Raw genomic sequence first — 16,442 nt, 5'->3', positions numbered from 1 at the left:
TTTCTGTCCCTATCCCTTTGTATGCTTAAATATTTAAGACTACGCAACGGATTTTGATGCGATTTTTTAATAGATAGAATGATTCTAGTAGAAATTTTTTATATATAATACATAGACAAATTCTTAAAGAAACACTTATAATAATGTTGTGTTAAATTTTCATTGATATAAACATACACATTGGAATAAAACTAGTTATAACGGATTTGAATTGCGTATATTATTATTTTTTTGACATCCCGACGTTTCGAGCACTTTACAGCGTTCGTGGTCACGGGTAGAACACTTATAGTTTTAGAAGTTTCTACTGTGATGTCATATCATTTCACCCGTGCGAAGCCGGGGCAGGTTACTAGTAATATTATAAAAGTGAAAGTAACTCTGTTTGTCTGTCGCTCATTCACGACCAAACCCCTGAACCGACTTTGATGTCATATGATACGAAGCAAATTTGGACTTCAAGGAAGGGCTTAGCCTTTTTTGCCCAACACATGACAGCCAAACTAAAACTTGAGCGAAGACGCGGGCGATTACTAGTTTGAAATAAGTATGATTTAGTTCAATTATTAATTATTATTATTAGCATTCTTGCCACCATTCCACGCGGTCAAGATTTATACAGTAACTAGTTTTAGTTCATATTTGTATATATATTGAGCCTTTAATGTTGTTAATTCTTATGTTAATAAACCTATAGTAATATTATTAATTATATATTGGATGTATGTATGGTAAAATGATAATAATATGGGTATATTATTATGTATAACATTTGTAATTTTATGTATTTTTATATCATTTTATTATCTTAAGTATTAATGTATGATAGAGATATATATTATTTATGCATAATATCTATATATGTAGGAAGTATAAGTATTAGTGTGTAACTATTTGTATGTAAGTTTATGACTGCACCGTCTACGCCGATGGTTTTGAAATCTCCCTTTGATTGGGTTGTCTGAAAAAGATGGCTAATAAGCCATAAGTCTGTCCATTGTACAACACTTTTAATGTTCTTCTTTTTTTATATTCTTTTTTTTATATCTTATTAATTTTGTGTTACTTTTTTGTTTTTTGTTAATTCCCATACAAAGACTATTAAATTGATTTTTATGAAGTCAGGTTCCTTATTTTGGAAATAGTTTCCTTGTTTGTGTAAACGAACTATGAACGAACAAAATACGTTGATAATAGTTCAGATATTAAAGCGTGTTCCACGAAAATTAACGTTTTAATACGTGTTTATTCTGTGAAACAATTATTCTCTATCGCCTCTAAATATATATATACATATACATATATATATTTATATTTATTGTATAGATTGGCGGACGAGCATATGGGCCACCTGATGGTAAGTGGTCACCATCACCCATAGACAATGACGCTATAATAAATAATAACTATTCCTTACATCGTCAATGTGCCACCAACCTTGGGAACTAAGATGTTATGTCCCTTGTGCCTGTAGTTACACTGGCTCACTCACCCTTCAGACCGGAACACAACAATACTGAGTACTGTTATTTGGCGGGAGAATAACTGATGAGTGGGTGGTAGCTACCCAGGCGGGCTTGCACAAAGCCCTATATTATAATTTAAACCCAAATTCAACCATTACTGCGCTACGAAGCTCAAGATACTCGCTTCCCCTCCATTAAGAGTTAATTGAGCTTGCTCTAATGAAACTCTACATTGAAACTAATCTAAATAACATATTTGTATATCCCTTTAATAATGAAAGGACCTCTGCGGTCGAGTAGTGTTTACACTGATTTTCAAGGATACACCACTCCGAGCTCCTGGGTCCCTAATGAGTCGATGTACAAAATATTCATTAGTTTCCTATGTCGTCTTGGGTCTGGGTGTTTGTGGTACCGTCGCTACTTCTGATTTTCCATAACACAAGTGCTTCAGGCTTCAGCTACTTACATTGGGATCAGAGTAATGTATGTGATATTATTATTATTAATAAAACATTTTGAAAGTTTGAAACATTTTCTACACTTCCCGAGGTTGTTTGGAATAATGCTTGTAGCGTTTGTCGTTTGTAGTATATATTTGGTGTGTAAAAAAGTTTTAAGCAAATGTATGATATATAACACAGGTCTAGTTCTTACCTCAATACAATCTACAGCCGCGTAAACGGTGTCATTGGTAATAGCTACGTGTAGTTTATGCCATCCTGGTCTGAATAGCTGAAACATTTTGTAAATATTAATTTAAAAATAACACCAAGAATTCAATGATATATATCAAATAACCATAGACAAATACTTTTTAAAGAGTATCTACATTTTAGGCCTAATAGCTGAAGAAAGCCAAGCATTGCAATACGTTTTTTTTTACAATGTAATGATATACTATTGTGTATCTATATAAAGGTCTTCAGATATCAAATATTTATATTCTGTTTAATTTTAAACATCGAAGGAACGAAGGAAACATTTTCCAGTTCAACCTTTCGAAGACTTTAATTGATAGACAAGATTTATTGTTGTCTTAAATGTTCGCGATTATTACACATTTAAATAAAACTAATTATAACGGATGAATCGCGTATATTAATTATTTTTGAACATTATTTTTTTAATAAGTTATTAAAAATTTAAAATCCCAAATCCAACAGACTGCAAGACCTAAAGATACAGTTAGTGCCTTCTGCGTGCAACCGGAACGTTACTCAAGATATCAATTGAGAAATCGTTGGCGGTAGTTGTTAATAATATTTCCTTTGTTCTTCAAATAGACAAATGTCATCTTTGTCTACCCGTGACCACGAACACTGCAAAGTGCTCAAAACGTCGGGATGTTCAAATATAATTAATATACGCGATTCATCCGTTATAATTAGTTTTATTTAAATGATAGACAAGATTTATTCTTAGATTCATTTACAAGTGCCAATAATTAATAAAAATAAATAAGTCATAAGCTTATTTAATTATTTAGTAGTATGAATTTTCCAGTACCTTTTCTTTCCTATAAGTTAATTAGATGCCTAATAAATACGAAAATATTAAATAAATATACAAACAAAGAATCAATTATGCAGAAATATATATCCGTGATAATAAGTCTGGACAATCGAAAGTGCCCTTAATTAGTTTATAGATGAACATGTCATGATGCTTACTGGACAGTAAGCGTCTTCGATCGGCAAGGGTGTTTCTTTTTAAAAAATGCTATTCGATCTTTGTAATTAAAATTTGACATCTAATTGACGCAATATCATTGGTCGAGAGCATGAATAGTCTATGACAATAACTATGGATTCCCAAATCTGAATTCATTCATTCACTGACCGAGCGAATCAACATTTATCATAAGATAAAAGTTACCGCTATCTAGAAAAATATACGAGATAGAAACCACGGGTAACAACTATGATTATTTTAATTCTAACTTTAAAATTCTCTAGTTGAACGCCATCTTGGGATTAGACTGTACTTAACGAGCTACAGATGCAACAACTTTTTTTCACAAGATGATTTAAAAAACGTTTCTAAATTTTCTCTAAAAAGTTATTTCTTTTATAACAACAACAACAGCCTCTAAATTTCTCACTTCTGGGCTAAGGCCTCCTCTCCCTTTAAGGAGAAGATTTTGAACATATTCCTCCACGCTGATCCAATGCGGGTTGGTGGAATACACATGTGTCAGAATTTCTATGAAATTAGACTTGCTTCCTCACGATGTTTTCCTTCACCACCAAGCACGAAATGAATTATAAACAGAAATTAAGTATTTGCATAATTATACAGTGGTCCTTGCTTGAGTTTAAACCCGCAATCATCGGTTAAGATGCACGCTTTTTACCCACTGGGCTATCTCGGCTCCTTTTATAAGCAAATTTAAACAAATTAACATCTTACCTCTGGTGAAGAGAAGACCACTCGAGAATTCTGCACAAAAACAGCAAATTTCCTCAGATTCGGCAGTAATGTTATCGAGAACTGAAGCGTTTGAGATCTAGCGCGGATCAAGCTCCAAGGCCTTCGGTGATTATGAGCATTGAAGGTCCCTATCACGCTGAAGTATTCTGGCAGACCATTGGGAAAGACTTGCCTGAAAAAAAAGATACAATGCATTTAAATAGAAAGCCAATACGTTAGATGAAGTAGATACTCCCCACCCAGTGATATTGACACAAAAATTGATGTTAGTACGTTTGTCCTCTATGCGTTGCTTAACTATTAATCCGATTGTGGCCTTAAAAGATATTTTTATCTCGTTCCTCTCGTCTTTATTATATACTTACTAATATATAGGTTGTAATAAAAATATTTTTTTTTGTTATTGTATGTATATTTTATATTTAATTTTGTTTTAATAACCTTTTTGTCTAGACGTATAATTACTCTCAAACATACTTCGTTCTTCATATATTTGTACCTAGAACTAGGTGCTGTTTGAGCCAATGGACTCACACAGAATGACACTAAAAATCGTGGAAAGTGGGGTAGACTTTGTCGGAAGGCAGACCCTGACAATAGCTGGGATTAATAATTGCCAGGCAGAAGAAGATTCTTGTTCTTCATTTCGGAGATACACAACATACAGCGAAAACAGCTTCGTTTCAACCGGGGGGTCTCAAGACAACGAAACAAGATGTCGTTTCGTTTGCAGTAATTTTACGCCGACGTTTGCCTTCTTTTTCTATTTATCTCGAAATATTAATACTGAACCAAGCGTCTGGTCCACTCACGGTGGGTGTGGAATTGGGAGGTTGCGGAAGTGGTAAAAAAATAAAATAATTAAGTAATAGTACGCCAGCTCAAACTTTTTCCATGAATAGTTACTAATACTCCACAATTTTAAATCTTGACTGGGACTGGACTGGTAATTTCGTAATTTTAATTATTTAAACAATCACGTAGTTCAATTTCATCCGGCATACTATAACGTTATTGTTTTTTTACAAGTTCATGCGAGCAGCTGACGCATATTCCCTCCTCTACGATGCACCTGACTTTTTTTTCAGTTCAGTATAAAGTCAACTATTCATGGAAAAAGTTTGAGCTGGCGTACTATTACTTCATTTATATATTTTTTTTCACCTCTTTCGAATCCTCCTTTACCCACACCCACTGCCACTTGGCAAGTTGACGCTCGGTTCACTTATTAGTCAAATAAGATCAACTATCGACGTTAATATCAGCAGCTTACTATGACTTTTGCATTTGCAACGCTACCTCTCGGATCAATACAAATAATCCAATACAACGCTTTTACGCCTGACATTAAAAATATTCTAGATATTTCTTTGTTGGTTGATCATGAGAATTTGCAAATTTCGAATTTAATTTCGAAGCATTCTTTCAACTTTTGGTTTAGCAATTGGGGATTAAATTAATAATGTATACGAAGCGTACGTTCCGTTTCATGAAAGCTTCTTATTATATTTGTTTCGTTTATTTCTTCATTGTTATCGTAAGTGAAGCAAGATAAAAGGGCCTATTTGAATCTGTGTTGTTCTCCGCAAAGCTATATCGAATTAATAATCCAATCCCTTGCTGAACGTTTTCTTGTATCAACGAATTTGTTGTCAGTTCTGATAATTCGATATGATGCTTGTTTATTTGAAGTCGTCGAGCCGAGAATCTATCCGATTAGGAAATATAACAAAACCAGAAAATAATCAGCATCAAAAACTCAGTAAAATTTTTCTGAACACCAATTATTATTTTTGATCATAGTTTCGTTGCTATTTTAAAAATTACCATTCGCAAGCCACCATTTTTAAATTATCTGAGTACCTATTTTAAAAGCTTTTTTCCTATAACAGAATTACTAGCTCTATGTATATAAGAATTCTATCTTCCTTGCTTATATTAATTCTGTGTACGTCAGGATTTATTTAAAACATTCAAATGAAACAAATCACAGTGTTCGTATTGCTTATATACTACTACATATATGTCGCAGAATCATATGGGTGTTGATTTTGCTAATTCAGTCTGTAGCTGTCCCAAAACCAAGCGATCAAGAGCATTCAAGAAAGGAACATCAACTAGCAGATTTTTACCTATAAAACTAAATCACGGTGTGTGTTATTATTGTCATTCTAATAAATAAGGTCGTATACGTGTAAATACATAACGACGTTACACGTTCTCAAATAATATCATCGAGGCAACTTACCGTAAAGGCAAAGTAAGGTTCGCTCCATCCCCAATTCTGTAGGCCCTTTGCAAATCCTGCGAGCCTTGGACGAGTGTCACGCCGGTGGTATTGGATCTGTCCAATTGGTAAACTGCTATCAAATCTACCGTTTGAAAGTCCACATCAGTACCACCGATCGAGGAACACGATGACAGTGGTGGCGCGGATGTTGCATTACCTGGAAATTCAATTGATTATATTACAATTTGAGCCTTAGCTTTAGTCAAATTGTAACTTTTCCGGAGATTGGCCCGACGAGATCATTTTTTTTCTATCTTAACGATAAAACCTTTTGTCAACACTTTTAAATCTTATCTTTCGTTTATGTAACTTTTAGTAGGTTTCAAATAATTCATATTCATATATGAACACTCGGCAGTGAAGGAAAACATCGTGAAGAAACCTGCATGTGCCTAATTTCACCGAAATTCTGCTACTTGTGTATTCCAACAACTCGCATTGGAACAGCGTGATAGAATATATTCCAAACATTCTCCTCAAAGAGTAGGTCTTAGCCCAGCAGTGGGAAATTTACAGGCTGTTGTATTTGTACATGGACATCGTACCATTTTGGGGTTGGTCGATTAGGCATAAAAAAACCTGTAATCTTCCGAATAGCTCAAGCATGTGTTAAACCAAATTTCACCAGATTCAGTTCGATGGTTTAACCATGGCACTAAATAAATAAATATCGGATTACATAACATACATTACTCTAATCCCAATATAAATAGCTGAAGCATTTGTGCTATGGAAAATCAGAAGTAACAACGGCACCACAAACACCCAGGCCCAAGACAACATAGAAAACTAATGATAATCTACATCGACTCGGCCGGGAATCAAACCCAGGACCTCGGAGTAGTGTACCCATGAAAACCGGTGTACACACCACTCGACCACGAAGGTCATCTAACTTTCATATTTAATACTTATATAAGTTAGGATTAAACATTCATTTGTTATGGATATATCCGGATATTCTAGTCCAGTGACGGTTCACATCGCAACAGAGCAAAATAAAGTGGTGTTAGTCGATTGCTCTGAATACCACAACATTTTATAGTACGACATCACTTAGATGTAGCATCGGCAAAATTCGTTAAACCGATCACATCCGAATTTAAGTACGCTATCCCAAATTATCAATATTTATTTCTAATACGCATATGATCTTTACACAAACGTAATAACTTTTAACATCATATGACCTAATATATTCTTCAATTTGACACGTCGATTTACATCCACTTGCTTTTTCTGGTTGATCTGACGCGAGAATCTATAGCGACGAATAGCGTCGAATGGCTCGATAGAGAGCTATTTCTATTGGTTGCATAAATCGGCAGTAATCGGTTTTATTGAATTTGCCAATGCTACATCTAAGTTGTGTCATTCTATATCACTATATATATATTTTCCAATATTTACTTACCTATTGCATTTGCCGTCTTCAATCGTGTAGTGTAAATGAAATATACGATGCAATAATACCTGAAATTAATATTTTTTTTATTAAATTTAGTTCAAAAACTGATAAGCCAAGATATATAGATATATCGTGTGTTCTGATTGGTTTATGTTTATCATATCATGACGGAGATGAAACCTGCAAGTTTTTAACGAAATAAATAGTAAAACATTTTTGGAACAAGCTTTTTTAAATGACCAAAAATATTTATGCTGATGACTGTAGAAAAGCAGCTTCGTTCAAAGCCAATCGACCATTTTTTATTATATAGGTTGGAGAACGAGTGACTGGGCCAACTGGTGGTAAATGGTCACCACCGATTTTATACAGACTTTATACCGATTTTATGACGACATGAAAATCTTTAGACGAGTAACTCAAACTTCTGATTGCAAACTCCTACAAAATGACCTAGACAGATTATGTAAGTACTGCTCAGACAACTATTTGTGTTTAAATGTAAAGAAATGTAATGTTATCTCTTTCACTCGTAAAACTAAAGATATTAACTTCAATTACCATCTAGATAACAATATTATTGCACGAGTTACCGAGGTGCGAGACTTGGGTATTTACATTGATAGCAAACTAACTTTTAAGTCCCACATTGATTACGTTACAGCTAAAGCTTTCCGAATGCTTGGATTTGTTTTAAGAGTAGGTAGGGATTTTAAAAACGCAAATACTTTAATACTTTTATATAATTCGTTTGTTAGATCGGTCCTCGAATATTGTTCAACTGCTTGGAATCCCTTTTATAAATGCCATATTATGCAATTAGAGAAAATTCAGCGCAAATTTATTAAACATTTGAGTTACAAGTTTTTGCCGCATAATCAGAATATTTCACACATTCCATCTTTAGAATACCGTCGCATGGAAAGAGATCAATTGTTTTTATTTAAGATACTTCAAAATTTTGTAGATTCACCCTATCTGTTACAAAATGTATGCTTTAGATGACCTAAAATTAATACGCGTCATCAGTCCCTTTTTCATTTACCTATCATAAAAACCAAATATGCTCAAAATACTTTTATTTTCCGTGCCTGTGATAAGTATAATAAATGTTTTGCCAATATAGATTTTACAATGTGTACAAAAAAAAGTTTAAAAAAAGAAATTAGTAATGCCTGTAAATTGTAATTAATTAATTTTATTTTTGATAATTTATGTTTAACTCATGATTTTTTTTTTTTTTTGAATAATTGTCTTAATTTCCTTTGCTCAATGTCATCAATTTTTATATTTTAATTTTAATCTGTGGTTTCTATTTTGGCCAACGTGTGTTTATATCTACGTTTTATTCTTCTTAGCTCCAAATGAACTTGTAATCGGTGGAAACTTAATTGGTTTATGTATTTATTTTTATATGAATTATTTTCAATTGATTGACTGTAATACTGTTTGTTTCCCAATAAACAAATAAACAGTAAGACGTGGTTTTTGTTTAGAAGTGGAATATTTGCGGGTAATATAAGATGCAGAATCTGGAAGATTTATGGGGTATATGACGTAAGCGCCTCAAAAGCATCACCTTCCCAACATCCATGACAGATCATATTATTCTACCACTACTATTACTAGTCACACAATATACATACAGAATCATACAAATTAGGATCCATTAAGATTAATTTTAGTTTTTATACATTTGTATTTCTCGTTTTTATTATAACTGGATCTTTATCCTGATGACGTTCACTAGTTCAGAAATATTTCTGCAGCTGATTATTAATCATGCACAGTTTTGCGCGTGCAATAATATTTACTTTATTATATTACAGATATTTCTGGTATTACTTCTGATATTATAAGAATATTTAGTCTAAGAAACATATAAAAAAAATCAAAGCATTTAAAAAATATATCATATTTAGTATCGAAATGCATTACAGACAGACAAAATTACTGACGTATTATATGACATATCATATCGTATGACATTGATAATTTAGACAATTTCTACTACATTTAGTATTAGCATTGCACCTGTGCGAAGCCAGGTCGTATATTAAATTAACAATATAATCAGAAACACTGATAATATTAGTTTCCAATGTGATGTCTTAAATAAACAAATTCTGTACTATATATAGTATCAGCATCATATAACAAAATTTGAGTGTCTGTTTGTAATATTAAAATAGCCCTTTTTTACTATTTTTGTGGGTCTGTCTGTCTGTCTGTTTGTTCCGGCTAATCTCTGGAACGGCTGGACCGATTTTAGACTTTCACTGGCAGATAACTGACATAATAGGAAGTAACTCAGGCTACAATAACATTTCTTTTTTGTACATTTTTGTAAATTCAAACGCGTACAAGGTCGTAGGCACAGCTAGTTTAAAATATAAGAATGATGTTATAATAATTTTAAAATGTAAGATCGTATCCAGCTAAGCTAATGATGGCTCTATTATGGTCAAGTGACTGTTTTAAATTGAACCGACCTTAATGGCCCAATGAGCGCATAACTGTACCATAAAAATGATATTTTATTTTATATAAAGCGTCATATGGATTTTCTTTAAACTCCATATAAATAAAAAATGATGTTCGTTTGTTTTTCTGTGCGTTTCTTAATTGTAATTAATTCAGCTTGTAATTAAACACTGTTGGGTGTTCAAGGCTCTGGCCCCAAAAATAAAATAAAGTTCTTAGTATGTGTATGCCGAGATGCCCCAAAGATGAGTAGTTAGAACGCGTGCATCTTAACCGATGATTGCGGGTTCAAACCCAGGCAAGCACCACTGAATATTTAAGTGAAACCTGCATGTGTCTAAAAACATAGAATTCTACCACATGCGTATTCCACTAACCCGCATTGGAACAGCGTGGTGGAATATGTTGCAACCCTTTTCCATAAAGGGAGAAGAGGCCTTAGCCCAGCAGTGGGAAATTTACTGGCTTTTGTTGTTATTGTATGTTTGTCTTCTGCGAATCCAGGATGATTTGCTCGTGCGTTTGTCTCTTGGCTTAGAGCTTATGACACCACGCTCCAATTCATGGATGCAAGGGTCAAATCATCATCTGATACAAAATTTTCGCGATTATTACACATTTAAATAAAACTAATTATAACGGATGAATCGCGTATATTAATTATTTTTAAACATCCCGACGTTTCGAGCACTTTGCAGTGTTCGTGGTCACGGGTAGACTAAGATGACATTTGTCTATTTGAAGAACAAAGGAAATATTATTGAACTCAAGATATCAATTGAGAAATCGTTGGCGGTAGTTGTTAATAATATATATAAAATAATAATATAATTAAAAATAATTAATATACGCGATTCATCCGTTATAATTAGTTTTATTTACACGTGCAATAACTTAATATATAACGTTTATCCAGATTTGATCCCTCAATAGTGATGTCTTTAATCCTGGGGTGACTTCGAGTATTCATAAAATATTAGTAAATTACATGATTGGTAATAACATTATATAATCTATGGACGATAAACTCCTCAATTTCTTAACAAAATATGTGATTTGAATTTAGAATTATAATATAAAAAACTTTTAATTTCAACTCAAAAGGTTGTTGAAAAACAATAAATTTTCTATCATTCCAGTCAATATGTAACAGCCAATCAAACCGAATCAATGTGACCTCGCGGCTCAATTCAGCGGGTCATCAAATCTCGATACCGTAAGGTTAACAATTAATTGACCTTCAAGAAACCATTAAATTTGTCCCACTTCTATAGAACAGAATCAGGTGCAGATCTTGGACTAAAATTAGACGGAGATTTCCGACCAGAAATAAGTTTTTTTTTTTTAATAGCTGTCAAAGATGAGTCTTCATCAGTCTCACAAAAATTTCAGTTAAATTTGATCTCAATGGCTTCTGAAAAGACATAAGTATCGGCTGAATGATTTAAATTTGAATACTTCGTTATAAAAAAAAATAGTAATTGCTAAATATTGTAAGGAAATTAACGTATTTATAAAAATATATTACATGCATTTTATAAACACTAGATAGTAAAATAGGTTTAGTTATGTAATAAACGATCATCTCTATATGAGATAAATATTCCATGAAATAGTGTATGATTAAAGAAAATAACACTAATTTACGTGCATACTTTTATGAAACTGAAACCGTGATAATAATGTCATAACCTTAATTATTATCACGGATTTGGAGATGAGCTAAGGCACAGAAATTAATGATTAACTTACTATTTGTAAAAATGAAATGGAATATGTTCCAAACCCTTAACGGAAGAGGAGGCCTTATCCCAGCAGTGGGAAATTTACAGGCTGTTACTGTACTTGTAAAAACGGAAAAAATTCTTACGGAATATTTATAATGGATTTTCAAACATTTGATTTGAGTATAGCTACTGTAATATTCAGTTGCCTTATACATTATACAGGTATATTTGCAGTCGGTGGGTAATATCAAAAATAGTATAGTTTATGATTTATATAAATAAACACGTTGGTTGTTTACATATCTTGCTTCATCGCATCATAACGTATAACACAATTAATTTTAACATAGTTAAAAAAATAAAAATCATTTTTACATCTCTGTCAAAGTTTCAAAATTATAATACTAAATATTAATATGTACATTAAAACGAACATAAAAATGACTTAATTAAAAAAAAAACTTTTTTTTAATATCCAGTCCAGGTACAGATTGGTTACATAAGTACATGATATATTTTAAACACAAACAAATCTAAATTGAAAAATTTAACATTTTAAATATTTATAATCACTAACTTTGAGCGTTTAGTTAAAACAAAACATTTTAAAACGCTGACGTCATCGCGTGGCTTCATTTTACGCGTTTTTAATTAGAATTTTACAACTTCAACGGTTACTGAACCAATTAACTGAATATTTGGCGATTCAATTTGGCAACAGAAGCGCAAACAGCTAAGATACAATATTTTAACTGGTTTAAAAAAAAAAAACAACTTACCTAAAAATATCCATAATTAATGAACAATATTTGAATGAGTTTTTTTTTTTTAATTTAAGAACACATTTTGTTATATGGCATCACCATTATAGACCGAGTCTTGTACTGGTATGCTCAATGGGCGCAGGCTAATCAGCAAACTGAGATTTGTTGACGCAGAATGATATATATCAATTAATTTTTCTGACAGGCTTTTTAATGCTTATATTCACTGGAGTCTAAACGCATCAACTTTAATGCTATATGCGTCCCACTCACACGCTATATATTTAAATGCTCCGTCTCTTTCTTACAAATATTTATTTCGATTTCTGAACTTTAAGGAGATATTATTAATTTTAAAAGTAAAAAGTGACAGGTTTTATAAATAAGAGTAAAATCCTAAAAAAGCGTGGAGTTAATACCTGTTGACTTCCAAGCTGCATATATTCATTTAAATAATTGTTTTGAAATAACATGACTTTGTATTTTTTAGATGTTGAAAAAGAGTAATTACTGAGTTTATTGCCGGTTCTTCTCGGTAGAATCTACTTTCCGAACCGGTGGTAGCTTCACTTAATTGTAAAATGACCATTCAAAAGTGCTTGTAAAAGCCTACTTGAATAAAGTTTATTTTGATTTTGATCCGCCCTGGCTTCGCACGGGTGCAATACTGATACTAAACATACCACAATTTTTTTTTATTTACGGCATCACATTAGAAACTTCTAAAATGTTTCTTTACTATATTTTCCATGTACTACATACAGAAACCTTACCCTCGAGTTACTCTATCTATTAAAAAAAAACGCATTAAAATCCGTTGCGTAATTTTCAAGATCTAAGCATACATAGGGACAGATAGCGGTAAGCGACTTTGTTTTATACTTTTATAATATTTTTAAAACCAGAAGTAGGAAGTAGGTTAACCTCTAAAACAATTATCTTTAATTTAAAATAACAATCAATACAAAAGAAAACCATTTAGTCTACAAAACAAATAACCATCGATAATCACATTACACCGTAATAATTATCATTGCAATTCTCAATGTGTCAACTACGAATCTCCCGCCTTTTTTTTCTTTTAAAGGGGAGTTGTGTGACTTGACGCTGATGTTGCTTGTTTATTCCAACAATATAATAATGATTACAACGGAACATAAATTGGCAAAAGTTCTTACTTCTTACGTTGTGTTATTTAACGAATAGTTATCGTACATTAGTAACGAATCGATATTGAATTATTAGTTTAAGTAGTTTAACAGATTTTTTTTACATATTTATTACATAGAACTTTGAAACCATTTCATATTGACATTATTATACTACGCCGCGAAGACAGTTCTACCGAACGTAAGCAAACAAATCGTCACTTAAAATAATAACTAGGCCTTAATCTATATGTCACAGTAAGATTACAAAATTCGTTAAATCACAATCTGACGGATCGCCGTTCTACGCCATTTCACAATTTGACCGGTTTCCATTGACAGATAACAATATAGCGAAAAATAATACGTTAAATCATATTTCACGGTTCACAATATTACGACAGATTATAAACTGTCTGGTCAGATTGTAATGTAACGAATTTTGTAATCTTACGGTGACACATACAAAACAGAGAAATTAGCATTCTCAGAATGTGTGAATGACAAAATGATATAACGCATCACAAGTGACTGTAATCTTGATCCATACATAAGGATTTAATTACACTTTTAATTGCCATAGCAAGTGTTTATAGAGATCTGCAGAGCTATTCTGTAAAGACACTCGAACTCACCGCAGAATACGATCGTGAAATATCAAATAATTCAAAGTGCTTAGGATATAAAGGTTTGCAGGTTCTGAGGCCAGAAATGAGTTGAAACCCTGGAGCAAAAGAGTAGAGGCCCTAATTATTATTTTTGCAAATTAATATTATATAAAATTAACATTTTTATTTCTGCCTTAACAGATATTAAATTAAAATTGTTAACTAGTCGGAATTTGTATTGTTAAGGCTCTCTCTTGTGGAGACCTCGGGGCAATTTCCCCTAAATAAGACCCTAGATATTCACTATAATTTAAAAGAAAAACGCATCAAAATAACGTATCGCCAAACGCATGAGCGTGAGATTAATGTCGAAGTGAGTTCTTACAGAATATGACTGCTGATAATGATTTCTGGACGTATTCTTTGGTCAGCAGATGATCTACATTGTAATAAACAGTAACGATACGAACAAGGTTTCACTTTTCACTTGTTACCTATATTAAAACGATATAAAAATTTATATATACTTCGATATAATAATTATACAGAGTGGCTCCGACTTCATCGCAGAAAATGAAACTTAGATTAATATTCGTCAATATATAAATTATCTTTCAATGATCAGGCTGGTAAAATTATCGAAAAAAAATAAATTATTAAAAAACAAATATCCTAAAAAAATCACACGGAAATTAAAAAAAAGTAAAACACAATTCGCAAAACTAGTTCAATAACCTGTAAAAACGACAAAGCCGCGTGGCAGAGCGAGCGATGGCCATACCCGCTCCCCCTCCCCGCACAGCCCCTTTGTCTCCAGTCGGTATTACTTTAGGTTAATAATTTTGTGAATGAACAGTTCAGAACGGTAACGTTTGACCTATTTTGGCCGTAAGTTATTGACCGCTACTATTTATGAAAAAATATCTTCGATAATATTGTAAGTTAATGAAATGAAAAGAAAAATCCATTGGCTAAATTAATGAATGTATTTTTTTTGTATTACCGCCTTTAACATCACAGGCATATTATTTTTTGAATGCTATTTTGTATAACATCATCATTATAAATGTTTTACAGATTACTCGGTGATGGGGCTTCATCCAAACCCGTCTGGGTAGGTACCCCTCACTCATCATATTATATCCTACCGCGTCATTTAGTTTAAGATTGGTGGCTCATTGACGTAGTAAGGGAAATTACTTCTTATAGTTCAAATATTTAATCCATCTATAGTTGGCAGTAAAGACCAATTAGCATCAGCGGCCAATATCTCAGTCCGATTACTTATTAGGCCTTTAAAAAAAAATTAAGAAGTTGTTACAAATTCAGTTAACTATATTTAATCAAAACTCTGCTCAAATATCTATGTTTAAAATAAATATATATAATAAAAATAAAATACATCTGTATCTGTCGATATCTTTTCAAATATAGATTTACACAAAATTATTAAAAACAAAAATTAATTTCTCTTAATAATTCGCATGACAAATATAAACCCATAATGGTCTTTAGACTTTAATTTCTCAGAAAAATCAAGAGAGACATTTATAATAATAATACAAACATTACAAATTGGTTTTAATTCAAGTAAACGATGTATTGTCTACCGGAAATATTTTATGGAGTACAAACTACAAACAGAACAACGCATACTTCAAAAGAATTCAATTACAGATCTAGATAAGGCAATAAACAAACGTTAATTAAAGATACATTCTTGTCCTATCGTTCATAACTATAAACAAGCCACATCCATCCCTATAATTTAATTACTTTATACTGAATAAGACTTTTTAATGCCTAACTGCTGTATATATCATCTAAATATTATGTATTCGAAATAACTCATTATTAAAATTTTAAAATTTATAATATATTACTTATTATAGAATTAATTATAACGTTTAATCAAACTTCTTCAACATTATTACAACATTTATACTTTTCGGTTTTGTCATATAATAGTTGAATATATTTAATTTAAACATGATATTTGGTCAAAATATTCATTTAAATTAATTAATTACCATATAAATAACGTGAATATTATATTATAATTACATTATATTATTATTTAGGGTGTTATAAATTTTATCTGTGCTTTGTCTATT

General features: G+C 31.9%; 1 protein-coding gene across 1 annotated transcript in view; it reads right to left on the bottom strand.

The window, feature by feature from the left end:
- LOC124540320 (collagen alpha-1(IX) chain-like) overlaps positions 1-12,707 on the bottom strand; it is a 30,806-nt gene extending 18,099 nt beyond the window's left edge. Inside the window, exons 1-5 of the mRNA XM_047117806.1 lie at positions 12,588-12,707; positions 7,604-7,662; positions 6,148-6,346; positions 3,879-4,071; positions 2,124-2,201 (exon numbers count right to left, since the gene is read on the bottom strand). Of these exons, the coding sequence (XP_046973762.1) occupies positions 2,124-2,201; positions 3,879-4,071; positions 6,148-6,346; positions 7,604-7,662; positions 12,588-12,601 (543 nt within the window). The 5' untranslated portion in view covers positions 12,602-12,707. The remainder of the gene's footprint in view (positions 1-2,123; positions 2,202-3,878; positions 4,072-6,147; positions 6,347-7,603; positions 7,663-12,587) is intronic.
- Positions 12,708-16,442: the final 3,735 nt, after the last annotated feature.

Source organism: Vanessa cardui, chromosome 24, assembly GCF_905220365.1.
Source record: "Vanessa cardui chromosome 24, ilVanCard2.1, whole genome shotgun sequence".
Lineage (NCBI taxonomy): Eukaryota > Metazoa > Arthropoda > Insecta > Lepidoptera > Nymphalidae > Vanessa > Vanessa cardui.
This window is presented reverse-complemented; position numbering and strand designations above follow the sequence as displayed.